The 20,006-nt window shown below is 47.9% G+C and overlaps 1 protein-coding gene across 12 annotated transcripts in view; it reads left to right on the top strand.

Moving 5' to 3' along the window:
* Window positions 1-1,427: 1,427 nt before the first annotated feature.
* The window catches only part of LOC147024681 (uncharacterized), a 110,078-nt gene continuing 91,499 nt past the window's right edge, over window positions 1,428-20,006 (top strand). For 11 of the 12 annotated variants that reach the window (XM_085884827.1, XM_085884826.1, XM_085884820.1 and 8 more), the window contains exon 1: window positions 1,428-1,729. In XM_085884827.1, coding sequence (XP_085740953.1) covers window positions 1,713-1,729 — 17 coding nt within the window. In that variant the 5' untranslated portion in view covers window positions 1,428-1,712. The remainder of the gene's footprint in view (window positions 1,730-20,006) is intronic. The other variant, XM_085884819.1, reaches the window with a different exon arrangement.

Below are 20,006 nucleotides of genomic sequence, written 5' to 3'. Positions count from 1 at the left end.
TTCATTGCCCAATCTTGTGATGGGCGACATGACACAATTACGTCATTACCCTTGTTTTTAAAAGAAAATGTCCCAAATCTTGGCATTTTCATCAGTACCAATATTTATGTTTGTGGGTGATGCCAATGATTATTTATTTGTTTGTTATTCCCGTTACTTAAAAAGTATGAAACCGAATTGCATGAAATTTGGTGGGATGATTGGTTATTAGCCAAGGACCATTTCATTAGATTTTTGGGCGCAATCGGTCAAAGGTCAAGGTCAAGGTCATGAAAAGGTCAAAATCGTCTTGTTACCATATCGCGGTCAATTTTTATCCAATTTGCATGAAACTAATGCCAAAATGTTCAGAATTTAATGCCCAATCTTGTGATATGCAACTTGACACGATGACATAATTCCCCTTATTCGCGGTTGGGGGTCAAAGGTCAAGGGGGTCACGACCTTGCAGATGTGCGTATTTTTATCATAACGCAGTCAATTCTTATCCGATTCGTATGAAATCAGCACCAAAATGCTCCTTGTTCTGTTCCCCACGCTCTTATACCAAGAACAAAACAGTCGCGGCGGCGAAGGTATATGCTCTCTACGAGTGCACGTTCTCGTTGTTTGGTTATCGGCATGATAACTCGACAACGGAAGAAGCTTCCAATGTCAAATTACACCACGCGATTCAGGAGGGTGATGGCTGGCGCTGATTAGATTTTGGTCAAAATCGGTCAAAGGTCAAGGTCACAGTGAGGTCAAACATAATTCCGTAAATTGAGGTGGAGAAATGGAGTATTTTTGCTTTGCTCGACGTTACGAGTTCGTTTTCACTTCGATTTTAATTTTGTCTTCGGTTTTTCCGAAATCTAAAGACTTCGTCAGTGACGAACAAACAGACAGGGGTGAAAACAGTAACCTCCGTCCATCCTCGTTGGAGGAGGTTAATTATGGTTGAAATTATGATGAACATTAACGGAAGCCACAGCGCATCGTTGTACCCCTTTAATTAATTATTTTTGTGACGGTCATTTGCGGATGTCTCGTACTTCCATCACGTGACGTCAACATTGCATCCCACGTGGTGGGCCCGTCGTGGGAAAAAGACAAATCAATGGATCGACGTCACTTGAGGGACACGTGGTTCAAAGAGAAAGTATTTTTTAGGGAGTTTACCTACACTGTACCTTGTGCAAATGTTTGTCGCTTTCAAAAAACAATTGTTATTTGTAATTTTGTCGACAAATCCAGGGTTCTCCCCGTGCCCTTTTATAAAGACGTCACTCGTAAGTCGGATTTCTGGAGAAAAAGCGCGATTAAAATGTTATTCATCTGGAATAATATTTGTGAATGTTTTTACGATTTGTCGTAAATGCCAACATCACAAGGTTATCACTGTTCTTATTATAGGCGGTGTATTGGTACGTTACTCATCTACCTAATTATTTATTTTAACATCTGAAGCGTAACAATGGAAAAGAGAATGTTAGTAAAACGTAAAAGTTCCTGTTATTCGTGTGAGAAACCGAAAACGATATTATGAAGTAAAAACGATTGATTTGTCCATCGAGGCCATGATTCCATGAATGGAAGGCAGGACGTGCGTTCATTGGCGACGTTTGACTGCACAGAGGTTTTTGTGAGTAACCTGGTCATTGTGAATCGTCAGCCCTTCGGTGTTTCGTTCTCTCTGAGCTTCGACACGAGACAAAAGGTTGAACTGGGCGATGGTTGACGGTTTAAGGTGAGAGAACAACTCATGCTGTATCGTGGTCCTTGCTGTGATTGGTTTCTCTCTGTCACTGAATTTAAATTTTAAAAACCGTTTTTTGTGTGTGTGTGTTTACCTCAGATCAGTGATTGTAGGTGTGGATGTTTTTTCGATGATACGAGTTATCTTCTCTTTTTTTTAATGGGTAATGAAGAATACATTTTAAATGTACGAAGACATTTCCGATTGCCTGCGCCATATCCCCCTCCCGAGTCTCACTTCCACTCACCACAGAAAGATGTGATGTCGAGGGAAGACAAAGCCAACCGGCACACAATGGTTTATTATTATGTATTGAAAACTATTGAACCTCAAAGGGAGTTCGTCTTTGATAGAACATGTCCGTTCTGTTCATTTTGTCATTTGTTTTTCTGAAAGAAACTTTCAATCATGTTCATTCGGGATGTTCTCCAAACTTTCATGAAGGAACTTTCAAAATGATACCAACGATCAAGGAGGAGCAAAGTATTCACCAACCCTCGCACCTCCACCCTCCACTTCCCACCTTCCACGCTGCTCCCCCTGCACTTCCACCCTGCTCAACATGCACCTGCACCTTCTGCCCTTCCCCCTGCACCTGAACAATCCACCATGCTCCACCCTGCACCTGCACCTTCCTCCCTGCCCACACTGCACCTTCCTCCCTGCCCACACTGCACCTTCCTCCCTGCCCACACTGCACCTTCCTCCCTGTTCCCCCTGCACCTGCACTTTCCACCCTGCTTCCCTGCACCTGCACCATCCACCTTGCTCCCCCTGCACCGGCACCATCCACCCTGCTCCCCCTGCACCAGCACCTTCCACCCTGCTCCCCCTGCACCGGCACCTTCCACCCTGCACATGCACCTTCCACCCTGCTCCCCCTGCACCTTCCACCCTGCTCCCCCTGCACCTTCCACCCTGCTCCCCTGCACCTTCCACCCTGCTCCCCCTGCACCTTCCACCCTGTTCCCCCTGCACCTGCACCTTCCACCCTGCTCCCCCTGCACCTTCCACCCTGCTCCCCCTGCACCTTCCACCCTGCTCCCCCTGCACCTTCCACCCTGTTCCCTCTGCACCTTCCACCCTGCTCCGCCTGCACCGGCACCTTCCACCCTGCTCCCCCTGCACCTTCCACCCTGCACATGCACCTTCCACCCTGTTCCCCCTGCACCTTCCACCCTGTTCCCCCTGCACCTTCCACCCTGTTCCCCCTGCACCTTCCACCCTGCTCCCCCTGCATCTTCCACCCTGCTCCCCCTGCACCGGCACCTTCCACCCTGCTCCCCCTGCACCAGCACCTTCCACTCTGCTCCCCCTGCACCTGCACCTTCCACCCTACTCCCCTGCACCTGCACCTTCCACCCTGCTCCCCTGCACACACATTCCACCCTGCTCCTCTGCACATTCCACCCTGCTCCCCCTGCACCTGCACTTTCCATCCTGTTTCCCCCTGCACCTGCACCTTCCACCCTGCTCCCCCTGCACCTGCACCTTCCATCCTGCTCCCCCTGCACCTGCACCTTCCACCCTGCTCTCCTGCACCTGCACGTTCCACCCTGCTCCCCCTGCATCTGCACCTTCCACCCTGCTCGCCTGCACATTCCACCATTCCCCCTGCACCTGTACCTTTCACCCTGCTCCCCCTGCACATGCACCTCCCACCATGCTGCACCCGCACCTTCCACCCTGCTGCCCCATGCACATGCACATTCCACCCTGCTGCCCCATGCACATGCACCTTCCACCCTGCTGCCCCATGCACATGCACCTTCCACCCTGCTGCCCCTGCACCTGCACCTTCCACCCTGCTGCCCCTGCACCTGCACCTTCCACCCTACTCCCCTGCACCTGCACCTTCCACCCTGCTCCCCTGCACACACATTCCACCCTGCTCCTCTGCACATTCCACCCTGCTCCTCTGCACATTCCACCCTGCTCCCCCTGCACCTGCACCATCCACACTGCTCCCCCTGCACCTGCACATTCCACACTGCTGCCCTGAATCTTGCACCCTGCTCCCCCTGCACCTGCACATTCCACCCCACACCTGCACATTCCACTCTGCACCTGCACCTTCCTCCCTGCCCATACTGCACCTTCCACCCTGTCCCCTGCACCTGCACTTTCCACCCTTCCCCCTGCACCTGCACCGTTCACCCTGCTACTCCTGCACCTGCACCTTCCAACTTGCTCCCCTTGCACCTGCACCTTGAACCTTGCTGCACATGTACATTTCACCCTCCCACCCTGTAAATGCACCTTCCAACCTGTTACTCCTGCACATTCCACCCTGCACCTCTACACATGCACATTCCACCCTGCCCCTCTACACCTGCACCTTCCACTCTGCCCCTGCACCTTCCACTCTGACCCTGCACCTCCCCCTGCCCCCTGTAATTCCCCCTGCACATTCCACCCTGCCCCCTGCACCTTCCCCCCTGCACATTCCACCTTGCCCGCCCCTGCACCTTCTACCCTGCTCCCTCTCCGCCTTCCGTTCCCCCACCCCATGCCCTTCCATATTTTATTCTCCTTACACTGCCTCTCCACCTTCCATTTCCCCACCCCCACCCCTCCTTCATTCAGTAATTACACAATTTATTTTCACAAGATGAGTAATGTATATGCAGCAGTGATGCTTGATGAGGGCTGGCAGCCCAGCCAAGAGATGTGTACACTTTCCTCTGGCTTTGGTTTTGGATCTCACCCTAGTGGATAAGCTATCACTGGTGTTTTGTATGCAGGGTGACATTGTTGCGGGCCGGGCGTTTGCGACGAGCACGACCGCAAGATGGAGCCGAAGAGTCCACTCCGCCGATCACCCGGAATTTAGATCGTACTTCTTCGGAAAACTCCGAAGAATACGGGTCCCTTATTGGACCGTGAAGCGTCAATATTTCCAACACGTGGTACAGGGTTATTTGCCAATTTTCAAAATACTTAGGTATCCACGTGGCGATTTACCGAGTCTCCACACCCTCGACGGCACCCGGACAGAATGAGCCGCAAGCATACTCGAACCGTGTGTGACCCGAGCGGATGGTCACCGAGATCCGTCGGTCCAAAGGTCCCCTTATGGCGGCACAACGGCCTTGCTAATTTTCCAACACGCAGCACGCTAAGCCAATGGAGGAAAAGACACGAACGAGCTGATACATTTCACAAATGGGAATATTTATTAAACAATAGGGAAATGAGGGGAGCACGTAAGGGCAGAGTTATCCGACAATAAGAAATGCAGTCAATGTACAAGCAAACAGCACATAACGGTTGCTACTTATAGACGGGCACACACACGCACACACACGCACACACACGCACACACAGAGAAATGGACCCCAATGGTCTTTATTGAAGTCTTCCATCTCGAGGAAAGGGAGCTGGAGACCAGAGCCTGCGCTTGGACCTGTCCACCTCGTGTGGTCTTCGACGATCCGGCTCGACGGGACTCAAACCCACAACACGATGCCACTCCAAGCACCAGGGACGGAGGAAAAGCGTCGGACGCCAGGTGGACGAGACTAGAGACGACCCGAGCACTGCCAAGCCGACCAGGCCAGACGAGTCGATCTCCGGCACCTCGAACACGATCGCTGCCAAGCCGACCAGACCAGATGAGTCGATCTCCGGCACCTCAAACCCGATCGCTGCCAAGCCGACCAGACCAGACGAGTCGATCTCCGTCACCTCGAACCCGATCGCTGCCAAGCCGACCAGACCAGACGAGTCGATCTCCGTCACCTCGAACCCGATCGCTGCCAAGCCGACCAGACCAGAGGAGTCGATCTCCGGCACCTCAAACCCGATCGCTGCCAAGCCGACCAGACCAGACGAGTCGATCTCCGGCACCTCAAACCCGATCGCCCAACCCTGACGCGCTTTCCAAGGCCCTGGCGTTTCTTATATTGCATTTCTCCTGTGGGATGGGGTGTCGTGGGAAGATCGCCGTCTGAGACGTCTCGCCTCTCATTGGTCGAGAGGCTGTTGGAAAGTTCGTCGTCTGAGACGTCTCGCCTCCCATTGGTCCGGGGTTCGTGAGAAAGTCTGTGTCTGAGACTTCTCACGTCTCCCATTGGTCGAGAGGCTGTGGGAAAGTTCGCCGTCTGAGACGTCTCGCCTCCCATTGGTCTGGGGTTCGTGAGAAAGTCGGTGTCTGAGACGTCTCGCCTCTCATTGGCCGCGGGGAACATTCCATCCCTCTGGTGGCCGAGGAAACTCCGCCCATGTACATGCTGACACGCACGTAGACAATGGCGTCTGTGAGGAAGCGAGGCGAAGGCGTGCCGTTGTAAACGAATCTCCGCAGCGCACACACTTAATTCCCATTAGATACAGGGAGGGGGCCCTAACTATAAACACAGACTTATTGATAAAACTGTTCTATAGGGACCCTGGCTGTTGTGTGCGATGGGTTCCAGATTCGTAACAATATATCGGTGTGCCATCCCTCAGCTTGATGGTAAACTGGGTGCTCTATCCGCTGTCAGTTGGTGAGCAGTAAAGATCCCACAGTGTCTTTTGATGAAGGGTAGGCAAGTTATTGGTGGCACCCTGAACACATTACAAGTTCCTGTCCTGACTAACCGCTGGGAAGGCAATGGCAAATGACCCAGCATAACCCGAGCCCATGAACAGCTTCGACAGCATTGATGCTCTGTCAAGAGTAGGATACATTGATGACGACTGTCAGATGCTGCAGAGAAAATTCCTGTTTCTCAGGTTCGCAAAAAATTGGTTGCAGTTTTGAAGATTATATTTACAGCCTAAGGCACCATCAACTCAAGAGTTCATAGTGCACAATACCCCATACAGTGTTTAAGTATCTACTGTACTTCATTTCTAATAAACTAATGATCTTAAAGATCGTTAAAAAAAAAAATCCAGAAATTTAGTGCAATGAAGCAGTCTTTTCCATCACCCTTATCTACCTACATAAAACAGTGTGTAATTGTTTGTCCCTCTTTTGAAGGACGATTTCAGAAGAGTTTTAAAGGCCAATCTTTTTAGCACAACTGGGTGTTCGCCACGGTCTATTTTTCAGGATTAAAAAAAAAACAACAAAATAACTCGAAAAACATTTTCCATAAAACAGTAATTACATCTCTTCGATTGGAAATGTGGACGGTGACTTGCAAACCGAGCCTCAAGGGCGGTGAACAGAAGTGTTTTTAAAAATAACAATAAATACAAGGCTTAGGGAGGTGAAATTTGCTGCACGCGATGTTTAACACGCAGAGTAAAAGGAGTGTTCATTTTTGTCCATAAGATGTCTAATAAATAAAGAAGATATAAGCACACCTGACGTTAGGCCGAGGCTGTACCATCAAAACGAAACGTCCGAGAAGAAGAAGAAGAAAATAGGGTCACAGTTGTCCATGTAGTGTTTTAAAACAATGCTTCTTGCTACGAAACATCATGTCTTCTTGTCTCCTTTAATATTTTGAATAAAATAATTCTAACCTGTAATTTTGGACAGGCTTTTATATTGGTACACTAATAAGATGACTTTGAGGAGATGGAGGCTTTATTGATCTCCATAGAACACTTGATTGATTAAACTTAGATTTTTTTTTTTTGTTACTGATCCACACCTAATACCCCATAATGTCGAAGTGGTATCTTTTTATTGATTTTTTTTTTTTTTAGAAAATTTTGCAAAATAATTAAAAATGAAAAGCTGAAATGTGTTGAGTCAATAAGTATTCAACCCCTTTGCAATGACAATCCAAATTGAGCTGAGGTGTATCCAATTTTCTTTGATCATCCTTGAGATGTCTCCACAATTTGATTGGAGTTCACTTGTGGCCAATTCAATTGATTAGACATGATTTAGAAAGAAAAACACCTTTCTATATAAGGTCCCACAGTTGACAGTGCATGTCAGAGCAGAACCTCGACCAGAAGTCCAAGGAACTGTCCGTAGAACTCTGAGATGGAATTGTAAGGAGGCATAGATCTGGGGAAGGGTATAAAACAATTTCTGGAGTGTTGAAAGTTCCCAAGAGTATAGTGAGCCCCATCATTACGAAATGGAAAGAATATGGAACTACCCAGACTCTTCCAAGAGCTGGCTGTCTGATCAAACTGAGTAACCGGGCAAGAACAACCTTGGTCAGGGAGGTGACCAAGAACCCAATGCCAATTCTGACAGAACTACAGACAGAGTTCCTTGGTTGAGAAGGGAGAACCTGCCAGAAGAACAACAGTATCTGCAGCATATCACAAATTTTGGCTTCATGGGATGGTCAGACTGAAGCCACTCCTGAGAAAAAAGGCACATGACAGCACACCTGGAGTTTGCAAAAAGGCACATCAAAGACTCTCAGATCATGAGGAAAAAGATTCTGTGGTCTGATGAGATGAAAATTGAACTCTTTGGCCTCAATAGTGTAACAGCATAGCAAACCTGTTGTGCATTTTGTGATACAAGCACCAAATTTGGCACAAATGTACATTAATATGTTGCGAACATTTTCAGATATTGGGCCACTTGAAATTCTCTCTTTATGTCCGCCATATTGGATTTTAAATGGCCGCCACTTGAAATCTACATTTGCTATTATCTCTGGACGTAATGCAGCTATTGTCTTGATTCTGGTATCTAAATGTATGTTTTTGGGGGCAAGGAATCCAATGGTACCATTTTCAACTTGATATTATCTATCACAGTCTTAAATAATTTTATTTGGAAATTATCTCGGCAAATATTGGATTCAACACAATACTTTGAAAAAAAAGTCTTAGTTCTGTAAATGTCTTAGGTATAATACTGACATGCTACATGGTCTAGTATTTGAGGCTAGGTATATACCGGTACTGAAGATATGTGTACATAAACAGTGTCATGTTAACAAGTTCAGCATTGCCACAAGTACATGTATGTTGTTGACTCATCGTCATGTGCAGTCCCCTTCACACACACAGAGGGCTGTGCACTGAAGGGCAGCCTTTTTGCACTTGCAGCGCCTCACACACCCTTTCTTGCACTTGTAAGAAACCAGCTCAATGCAGCTGTGAGCTGCCTCAGTTAGCCTGGTCCAGTAAGGTGTGTACTGTCCTTCTCCAGTCCTTGACCAACCCCATTTGGTTGGTGGAGGGAGCTCTGGTGCTGGCAGCAGTATCTGACCCCACACATGTCCACCTTGATACACTGCCCTCTTGACATGTTCCTCCAGAGCTGCCTTCATTGGAGGGATGAGCTGCACATTGTTCTTCCTTGCGAAGAGTTTCCTCCTGGCCTTGTCAATGTCTGTGCATTTGCTGGTTCGATCATACAACAGGATCACGAACCTCTCGATGATGCGCATTGCATCGTCTGGTATGTCACGAGGTGCAGAGGACTGCAGCAGCAGCGCCTCAGTGAGTTCTGGCAGTACTGTCTAGACTGCCCACACAGTCTTCTTGCCATGTCTATGAAAACTAGACACAGTGTCGCATCCGGTTAGAGCGTGGAACATTGGCAGTGCACGAGCCTTCTCTCGTCCCAATCCAGCTGCTATTTCGTGTGCTGCTAGGTATCGGAAACTCTGGCCTGTTCCGAATGCCAGCCACAGTTTGTCTTCTGGTTGCAACTCCTGTGCCAGGGACACTGCCAGCACCACAACATTGGTGTCTACAGTCCGGATGAGTATTGCATGGTGTCCATGCTGGACTGCATGAGATGCATGCAGCAACATCCGACTGTCAGCTTCTTCATGGTTACATGGGGCGACTGAGGTCAGATCTGACAGTAGTGGCTTACTGAGCACTGCCTCTCCATCAGTAATGATGAGTTGCTTGTCCTCCTGGTCATACCATTCCATGAGAGCTGCTGAGAGGAACCTGAACAGCTCGGTCTTGTTGCTGTCCACTCGTAGGAAGTTCTGCCAGTTTCCTGGTATGGCTGCGGCAGCCACCACACGTCTCTGCACACCTTGTCCCCGCTTTGCACGTGTACTACCTTTCAGTGAATCAGCAAGGTAAGTATCCCAGACCAGATCCAGGCGTGACACTGTTTGCAGCTTCATGGACATATATGGGATGAAGATCTGTTGTGCATACTCTTCAAAGGTCTTTGATGTAGCCGGCTTCAGCATCTGGACGATGGCTGCTCCATCAAGCACAATAAAGGTCGTGACAGGAGTCTCTGTCTTTGTGTCGGAGACTTCTTCCAAGCATGTGAGGAGATCACTCTTGGTACCAGTGCAGAGGCTTCCACCATCAGACAATGCAGGAGGACATGCCTGATTCTCGTGACAAAAGAACTCCTCAAGGTTTCCATCCCTCGTCTGGCAGCCAATGTACAGGCGTGCGAAGAGTTCACGGTCATTCTCGATGGAGGCGAGCTGTTGCTGACCTATGCTCTGGCTTCTTGGAGTGGAAGTGCTGAACACCTTCAGCTTGTTACGAGGAATGGGTGCGTCCACTGCCTTTGTTCTGTCCAACAGCACTCTCTGGTGAAAGCCTCGAACTGCTCCTGGCCAATCCTCTTGGCATTCATCACGGTCTCCACAGCAGCAGGATCTGCGATCTCCTTTGTGTCCAGTTTGACTACATCCTGACTCTCCTCCTCGAATGGGTTGCCCATCTCCTCTATGACACCGGCGAGAGAGCGAACATCTTTCACAAATGAGGCCCGTACACTTGGCGTCTGATCATGATGACGTGTGTCTGCTGTTTGCCGTCTCCAGTGTTGGTTCCCATCCTGGAATTCTTCGATCACCCTGGCAACTTCTGGTCCCGCAACCATCCAGCGACGTAGGGCACTTGGGTTGTCAGTGAGCCCAACTGCTCCACCGTCTCCTTTGATGCAGGTATTATTCTGCTCATGTGCCTGGTTAATCGGGATTGAAGAGAACACCCTCTGTGTTTTCTGAATGGTGAAGTGGCTTTCCCTGAATTTCCTGGCTACATCTGGGTGTTTGATGGTGAGTTTGGCCATGTCCTTCAGGTGCACTGGTATCCACCTAGCATTGTGGGTGTGATCCAGTGCATGGAACCAGGGGACCAGCTCTGTCAGAGCATCGAGGTACATCATTAACGATCCCTGCCTGAGAGAACGCACATACACTAGAACCAACAGTTCTAGTTCCAGCATGGTTGCCCAGTAGTGAAACTGCGGAATGTCTTCTCCTCTCTGGCAACACCAGTCTTCAAACTCCGGAAGGTCCTCTGCATCCTTGGTTTCTTCCAGACAGTAGTGGTTGTAGGCACGGTGTTGCAGGATGTACAGTGCTGCTGCAGTCACTTGATATGCTCTTCTTGTGCGCAAGACATGGGATGCTCGCAGGAATGAGTCTGCTGTCCCTGCTGTCGCAATCTTGGCTTGCACAAGTGCTTGTACCCAACCACTCCCTTTCAGCCCCCAAAAACATACATTTCGATACCAGAATCAAGTCAATAGCTGCATTACGTCCAGAGATAATAGCAAATGTAGATTTCAAGTGGCGGCCATTTTGAAATCCAACATGGCGGACATAAAGAGAGAATTTCAAGTGGCCCAATATCTGAAAATGTTCGCAACATATTAATGTACATTTGTGCTAAATTTGGTGCTTGTATCCCAAAATGCACAATTCTTTTGAATATTTGGGCTAAGCCGCCCCACTACAATGCCAAGTGCTGCGTCTGGCGGAAACTGAACACAACTTGTCACGCACATAACACCATCCCGACCGTGAAGCATGGTGGTGGCATCGTTATACTTTGGGGATGCTTTTCTGTGGCAGGGACTTGGAGATTTGGACAGAGGGAACAATGAATGGAGTCAAATACAGGCAAATAGTTCAGAACCTGCTTCAGAGTGCAGCAAAAGACCTTGGACTGTGGCGAAGATTTACGTTCCAAAAGGACAATGACCCCAAGCATACAGCCAAAGCAACAATGGAATGGCTTCAGAACAAGAACGTGGAAGTCCTTGAGTGGCCCAGCCAAAGCCCAGATTTGAATCCCATTGAGAACCTGTGGAAAAACTTGAAGATTGCTATTCACTGACACTCACCATCCAACTTGACAGAGCTTGAACAAATCTGCAAGGAAGAATAGGAGAAAATCCCCAAATCCAGATGTGCAAAGCTGATACAGACATACCTAAGAAGACTCGAAGCTGTAGTCACTACCAAAGGTGCTTCTACAAAGTATTGACTCAGGGGGCTGAATACTTATGTGGATTAGATATTGCTGGATTTCATTTTCAATAAAGTTGTAAAAATTTCTAAAAGCATGTTTTCACTTTGTCATTTCGGAGTATTTTGTGCAGATCGGTGACATTTTGTTTAATTTATACATTTTAATTTCAGGCTGTAACAACAAAATGTGAATAAGTCGAGGGGTATGAATACTTTCTGAAGGCACGACATATGGTGGCCTCTTCGTCACCCCGATTATAATTATACATGCCGTGCCCTCAAATACTATATATCGATGTTCAGTATAGTATGGTTCTTGGAACTTTCATGAAGACAATTTGTGTTCTTCAGTGTTCAAGTATATAGTTTAATTTAAATTCAGGTTTAAAGATGTTTACATGCATATAAATAAATTTAATTCTGGGTTTCAATACCGCCGTTTTACCCATTGTATGTTGCATCATCATATCTAACACATTACATTACTTCTTCGTGCTTGTTGTTTGTGTCCTTTATAACGTCCTTAAAAACAGTAAGTTTCCTGTTTGGAATGATTTCTCAATTTTGACTCCCAGGCAGGCAGACAGTTTTTAAAAAAATAAATGATCTCACTCTCTGTGCATGCGTGTTTGAGCCAAATTCAAAGCCAAGTACAGCAAAACGGCAAGCTTGTCTCCCTATTCATGTTCAAAATTTAACATTCAATTTAAAGTCATTCCAATTCAATTTCAATCATAAACTGATAAGACAGACAGACAAGCGGATGGACATGAATCAATTGCTTAACCACACTTTTTTCTTTGCGTGTGGGGTAATTTGGGTAGCTGTCGAGCAGACAAGGCTTGGATCCAAGAAGAGCATGACATTACAGGAGTACCTTATTTGTGGATATTTACATAGTATGTATGCCTGGTGGTGGCTTAATGGTTAAGGGGGTTGATCTGGGATCTTAGGGTACTGAGTTCAAATCCAAGCGAAGCCAAAATTACACCAGGTGCAGGGGTGGATCCAGAAATTTTTCAGGGTGGGTTCACTTTAGGTTAGGATGCTCTCATATTGTGAAATATACCACCAAGCCTTATTCAAGTCAATGGAATCGTCGAGGAAAAAAAAAAAAAAACGGTTAATCTATCCAGAGTGGTATCGGGGAAATGTTTTGAACAACTGCATAAATAAAATTCTGAGGACATCTAAACAATACATATGAATTGCGTGAAGGGAGGGCAAGGAAGGGGAAAGAGAGTAAAAGATTCTGCTGTGTTTTACCTACATATGATGTAGTAAAGGTGTCAACCAAAGCCAGATGTGACCCGAAGACTCCTCTTTCACTTGCTTCTACCTCTACCACTTGGATAGGAGGTCACACCACTACTATCACCATATCAACTGTCGTCGATCTCAGTGTCTGACCATAAATTTACTTTCTCCACAGGAAAATTTGGGAATATTGAGCGACTTGACGAAAAGGCCTCAGGCCTGTCACCAACTGATTCAAAAGAATAGCTTAAGATCTTGGAATCTTTGTGACGGATGTTTACAACAATGTAAATACACAAAATGTTTCCAATACAAATCGATGAAAATATCGAATGGACAAGTACAAAATGCAGTGAAATGACCCCGAGCATTAAACTTAAACTTGCCAATTGCGGATCCATCCATCCATCCATCCCTCCATCCATTGGGACCATACTCTATGCAGAGCGTTGGTGCTGTCTCAGCAGACTCCTTGTCTATTGGGCACAATCCTGGACGGGTCACCACTCCGACACAGTATACCAGCAAGCTGACACTCATTTTGCCGACCTCAGAAGGATGACAGGCAGGGTTAACCCCACCTGGTATTAATTCAACAGCAGAGTGGGGTTTGAACTCAGGATCATCGGATACCAAGCCCACCACCCTAACCATTAAGCCAACACCAGGCATATTGCGGATCATCAGATCATTAATTGTAATCATGGACGATGTAGCCACTGAAACTTTGAAATACGTGGTGAAATCATTCAGGATTGTACTGCGCTTTGCTGGAGGTCACGATTGTGAAAATGTTGCCTTTCTCTTCTAAGCCATAACTAAACACTGAGTCGCAGGGATTAATGCAGAACTAGCGGCAAAAAGTATCGCAGCACAGATTAATTGCCGAGTGAAAGCAAAAGACGTGCGATTGCCCATTGTCCAGTCATATCTCGCACGACAATCATGTGACATAATTGTAAGGGTGGGGGGGGGGGGGGTGGGCGTTTTGCGCACCCGGTGAACGCCCCTCGATCTGCCATTGAGGTGTGTCGACTCGTGTCTTCTTTGCCAGAAAAATGATATTCACTTGCTGGGGGTAAGAGATAGACGACAGTTTATATGGTGATAGTAGTGGTGTGACCTCCTATCCAAGTGGTAGAGGTAAAGCAAGTGAAAGAGGAGTCTTCGGGTCACATCTGGCTTTGCTTGACACTTTAACTTGCGTCATATGTAGGTAAAACACAGCAGAATCTTTTACTCTCTTCCCCTTCCTTGCCCTCCCTTTCACGCAATTCATATGTATTGTTTAGATGTCCTCAGAATTTAATTTATGCAGTTCTTCAAAACATTTCCCCGATACCACATGTTTTTCATGCTTGTCATATTGAGTCTCAACAACAAATAAGGAACTAGGTTTTAAAGAAAGTGGTTTTCCCACATTAAAGGCCCAGTCACACCTTGACGTTTTAACCACCTTATGCCGATTTTTGAAAAATTTGTCAAACGCTGGCACACGTCCAATACGTTATGGGTAAGTTTTGGAAACATTGAGAGCACGCTGAAAAACACTGCCATACGTCGTAGTACGCTGGCTTTCATCGTTGTACTTTGCGGTTGTCCTCAAATTTTAGCATGCTTGAAATTTTACGACTTATGCCAGCGTATGACTCACAAGTTCCGCTACGCTGGCCATAAGTTGTAGGCACGTTATGCGATCGTTGACACACGTCGACACACGTTAATTGTAAGTTAATCCTAAGTCGAAACGCGTCGAGGTAATGTTTAGCATACCCGAAACTTATTTCTAACCTATGAGTAACGTGTTGTAGGCACGTTACGCGATCGTTGACGCACGTCGACACACGTTACTTGTAAGGTACTCATAAGTCGAAACACATCAATGTAATTGTTAGCGTCAGTGTTCCAAACTCCCTGGTTTTTTGTTTTTTTAAAAAAAAAAATTTTCTTCGGTATGACGGTCATGTTGACACTTCGATTTCTAGTGCTGTTATGATTTAACTCGTTGAGCAGCAGCCTATTAATTATATTATAACCGCACTAGAAATCGAATTGTCAACATCACCGTCATACCGAAGAAAAAAAAAAACCAGGGAGTGTGGAACACTGACGCTAACCATTACATTGATGTGTTTCGACTTATGAGTAACTTACAAACAACTTTTGTCGACATGTGCCAACAATCGCATATCGTGCGTACAACTTATTCCCATCGCATGCGGAACGTGTGAGGCATACGGCAAGTAGGTCGTAAAATGTTTAACACGTTTAAAAGTACAAGACGCACTCCACTTACTACGACGTATGAGAGTGTACTTTAGCGTTCTATTCACGTATACCAAACTTATCCATACCGTATTCGACGTGCGCCAGTGTTTTCGACGCATTTTTCAGAGGTCGGCATATGCTGGCAAGATCGCCAAGGTGTGACTGCGATGTTGACACTTCCATTTCTCTGGCGGTTATGATTTGAATCATTGTGCGGCAGCCTTTTAATAGGCTACACCACGTGATCGTCGGCGATACGTGCAGCGCGCTATGCATAAGTTGGACTATCGTTGGGCATAGATTGTGAACGCCGACAACAGGCTAAGCATTCATTGGTATAAGTTATCGAGAAGACAACGAAACGTTCTGTGTCCATTACTAATATGTAATGCATACGACCAACTCGTTATGAATACGTCCGAATCTTTAAAAAAAAACATCAAAAGTTCAGCGTAAGCCAGCGTTTTACATTCATTTTGATACGTTGCCATTGCTGGTTAAAACGTCAAGGTGTGACTGGGCCTGAAGCAGGGATTTCCAGAGCACTCGCAAAACGCGAATTTTAAAATCCATCTGGCGAATGAAATATATATTTGGTAAAAATCCGGTGATGAATATTTTTTGAGATCAGACATCTCTCTGGCTCAGACATTTGTCAAAGTAGACATCTCTCTGGCTGTTACTAGAGAACCACCTTGGTGCCATAGAGTCTGGCATTTTATTCAGGCCGACTGGCAGGGACTTCAAGTAGCCATCAAACTTCAATACTGCAGACCGGTCTCCCATCTCTACTTTCTCTGACATCAACTCGTCCTGGGAATTCTTTCATAGAAACTTGCTCTTCCTCATGCACAGATTTATCCCATCTCATCTTCAGTTGTCCTACCCTTCCTCCCACTCATGGTACACTGAAGCTTGGGGTGAGGCAGTTGGCCTTCAAAAATCTTGCCTTCGCTTCATGGAAGGCTAATCCAACTGAAGGTAATCTCGTAACAAGTGTGTGTCTACCCTCAGGAGAGCCAGAAAAAACATCTTTCTCATATCAAGTCTGAACTCTCAGACCTGTCTCCCTCCTCCAAATCCTGGTGGCATCTCGTTATGTCTGATTCTGGTGTATGTTCCCCTCCATCCCCTCCCTTTCCTCAAATGGCCACACAGCTGACACGTCACGTGAAAAGGCTGAATGCCTAAACTCCATGTTTGCTTCTAAATCCTTGTGTCCCAAACCCATCGCTTTCTGTTCCCACCTTACCAAGTCACACTCAGCTGTCCCTGGACTCTGTCTTTTTCTTTGACAAGGTGGAGAGCTTGCTGTCAAACCTCGACTCTGATTCTGTCACCGGTCCAGATGGCATCAGCCCACATGTCCTAAAAATCTGCTCTGATGCTCTTGCTCACCCTCTCTCTGTTCTATTCACCCTCTCATTTGCTCAAGGTCTTCTGCCATCTGCTTGGAAATCAGCAAACATCACTGCTGTGCAAAAACGGATCCCTGCAAATACAGATCAATCATCAGCAAGGTCATGGAATCAATAATTATTGCTTCAGACATTAAATCCTTCCTCTTCTCCAATGGCTTGATTTCCAGTCATCAATTTGGATTCAGACCTGGTCACTCTTCCTGGATTCAGACCTGGACATGCTGCGTCTGCTCTCCCAACAATAGATAGAGGTCCTCAATGCTCGACATGAAATTAGAGCCACCTCTATCGACATATGACGTGCCTTCAATACGGTCTTGCACCCTGCCCTGCTCACCAAACTCTCTTCCTACCGTATCCAAGGCCATCTCCACTCAGGCTCGCAGACTTCCTCTCCTGTCGCAGTCAATATGTGGCCCTTCATGGAGTTCTCTCATCCCCTCTTCCTGTCCAGGCTGGAGTTCCTCAAGGCAGTGTTCTGAGCCCTGTTCTTTTTCTGGTTTTCCTCAATGATTTTTATGACTCAGGAAAATCCTCTTTCTTTGCTGATGACTCCACCCTCTGCCTTACCATGTGTCATCCCTCAGATTGGCAAGCAGCAGCCTCTTCACTCTCTGCAGATCTGGATAAAATCACAAACTGGTCCAACACTTAGAACATATCTTTCAACCCTGACAAATCTCATACTCTCATTATGTCTCTCCGAAAGGACCGTCTGGAACCCTACCCCCATCTACTTTCTCAACAATCCTCTTGAAGTCCTTTCATTCAAACTTCTGGGTCTCACTATCTGCCATGATATTTCTTGGGAAATGCACATTTCCAATCTGGCCTCCAAAGCCAGTCGCCGACTGGGCATCCTTTATCGTGTGAAGTCCTTCCTCGGCACACCCGAGCTCCTGACCACATACAAAGCTTTCTTCCGCAGCCTGAGTACTGCTCCACCCTCTGAGCTGGTGCTCCCACCTCTCTCCTTTCTCGGCTTCACATTGTACAAACCAAGGCATTTAGGATCATTGGTATCTCCAGTGATGAGGCCGAGTCCTTCGGTCTCTCACTCTCTCACTGCAGGCAGGTCAGTGGTGTTTCTGTCTTCTGTTTCGTCTCCGGCTTCCTCCCCCCGCTTTGTCTGAGATATGTCCTGGCCCCCTCATATTTCCACGGGGCGCTCAAGATCCGCCTGCAACCCCCTTCCGGTAAAACTACCAAAATCAAGAATCACTGCTCACCTTCACTCTTTCATTCCTCATTTTTCCCACCTTTGGAACAAACTTCCACACTCTTCAATCCCGCTCTTGCCTCCAATCCTTAAAAACAGCTGTTCACCACCATTTTTTGTCTTCCCCCATCCAAAACCATGATCTTTTCTATGCCCATTAATCCAACCCAAACTCACCTCGTTCAAATTCCCTGCTTTCCTTCCTGAAAGTCCCTGTTGTGTCCATCTTGTTTTCCCTGTGTACCCTGCCCCATCCCTCTCCCTGATACAGATCTCCTCACGTCTCTGTTCCCCACTGTTTTTTTTCCTTCTGTCTCCCACCCCTCTTGTCTCCTGCTCCCAATGTTGTGCGTTTCTGTGTTAGCTCTCGTACGAACCTCGACAGTGTGTTTTAAAAAAAAAAAGAAGGCGTTCATGTTTCCAAAGTGAATTTCTTGTGTACAAATGGAATGGGCCAATCTCTACTTGGTGCATGTTCCCAAATCTATAATCAGTATCTTGTTGGAGTCTCACTAACGTGCATAACTAAAACTTCACTGGCCTCCATTGGCAACAAGGCACTGATCTCTTCACTAACTGGATGGGAAGCTCGACATTGGTTGGTTGAGCAACACGGACTTTTATAATGGCACATGAATGCAAATGAGGCCTTTCCCCGCATACATTGTGTGTGTGCTTACAGTGATCCGCTTCTGCTGTTGTGGGCACTTTTAAGCTGCCGTTGCTGATGTGAAATCTGTCAAATAGACTTTTTGTTCCCCGCCCTCCGACAAGGATGGAGACGGGGAACATTAAAATAAGCGTCTCGACTGACCGACCGACTATCTGTCCATGTACTTTTGTGTATGTGATATTTCAAAAACCGTTGGACATTTAGCTTTCGTTATACATACTAGTGCGGGCCCGTAGGTGCGTGCCAGTATGTGCAGCTTCGTGCCTGCAGTATCAGGTCCCCAGCATCAATTGTGACGTCATATCAAACGAAGAAGAAGAATTGTGACGCCCTCTCTCCCCCCTCTCTCCCCCCTCCCTCCCTCCTCTCTCCCCCCTCCCTCCTCTCTCCCCCTCCCTCCCTCCTCTCTCCCCCTCCCTCCCCCCTCCCTCCCCCTCTCTCCCCCTCTCTTCCCCCTCTCTACCCCTCTCTCCCCCCTCTCTCCCTCCTCTCTCCCCCTCCTCTGTCCCTCCTCCTCTGTTCCCCCTCCTCTCTCTCGCCCCACCTCTCTCCCCCTCCTCTGTCCCCCTCCTCTCTCCCTCCCCTCTCTTGCCCCCCTCACCTCCTCTCTCGCTCTCCTCTCTCCCGATCTTGCCCCCCTCTCACCCCCCTCTCACCTCCTCTCTCGCCCTTCTTTCACCCCCTCTTCCCTCCTCTTCCCTCCTCTCCCCCTCTCCGCCTCCCCTCCCTGCCCCCCCTCTCTCCCTCCCCTCTCTGCCTCCCCTCTCTGCCTCCCCTCTCTGCCTCCCCTCTCTGCCTCCCCTCTCTGCCTCCCCTCTCTGCCTCCCCTCTCTGCCTCCCCTCTCTGCCTCCCCTCTCTGCCTCCCCTCTCTGCCTCCCCTCTCTGCCTCCCCTCTCTGCCTCACCTCTCTGCCTCACCTCTCTGCCCACCTCTCTGCCCACCTCTCTGCCCACCTCTCTGCCCACCTCTCTGCCCACCTCTCTGCCCACCTCTCTGCCCACCTCTCTGCCCACCTCTCTGCCACCTCTCTTCCACCTCTCTTCCACCTCTCTTCCACCTCTCTTCCACCTCTCTTCCACCTCTCTTCCACCTCTCTTCCACCTCTCTTCCACCTCTCTCTCCACCTCTCTTCCACCTCTCTTCCCCTCTCTCTCTCCCCCTCTCTCCCCTCCTCTCTCCCCCTCCTCTCTCCCCCTCCTCTCTCCCCTCCTCTCTCCCCCTCCTCTCTCCCCCTCCTCTCTCCCCCCTCCTCTCTCCCCCCCTCCTCTCCCCTCCTCTCTCTCCCCTCCTCTCTCCCCTCCTCTCTCCCCTCCTCTCTCTCCC

This window comes from Eptatretus burgeri, chromosome 6 (assembly GCF_056783735.1).
Source record: "Eptatretus burgeri isolate ZD-2024b chromosome 6, Ebu_testis_v1, whole genome shotgun sequence".
Classification (NCBI taxonomy): Eukaryota; Metazoa; Chordata; class Myxini; order Myxiniformes; family Myxinidae; genus Eptatretus; species Eptatretus burgeri.
Note: the sequence above shows the minus strand (reverse complement) of the source record. Positions and strands in the feature narration are given on the sequence as shown.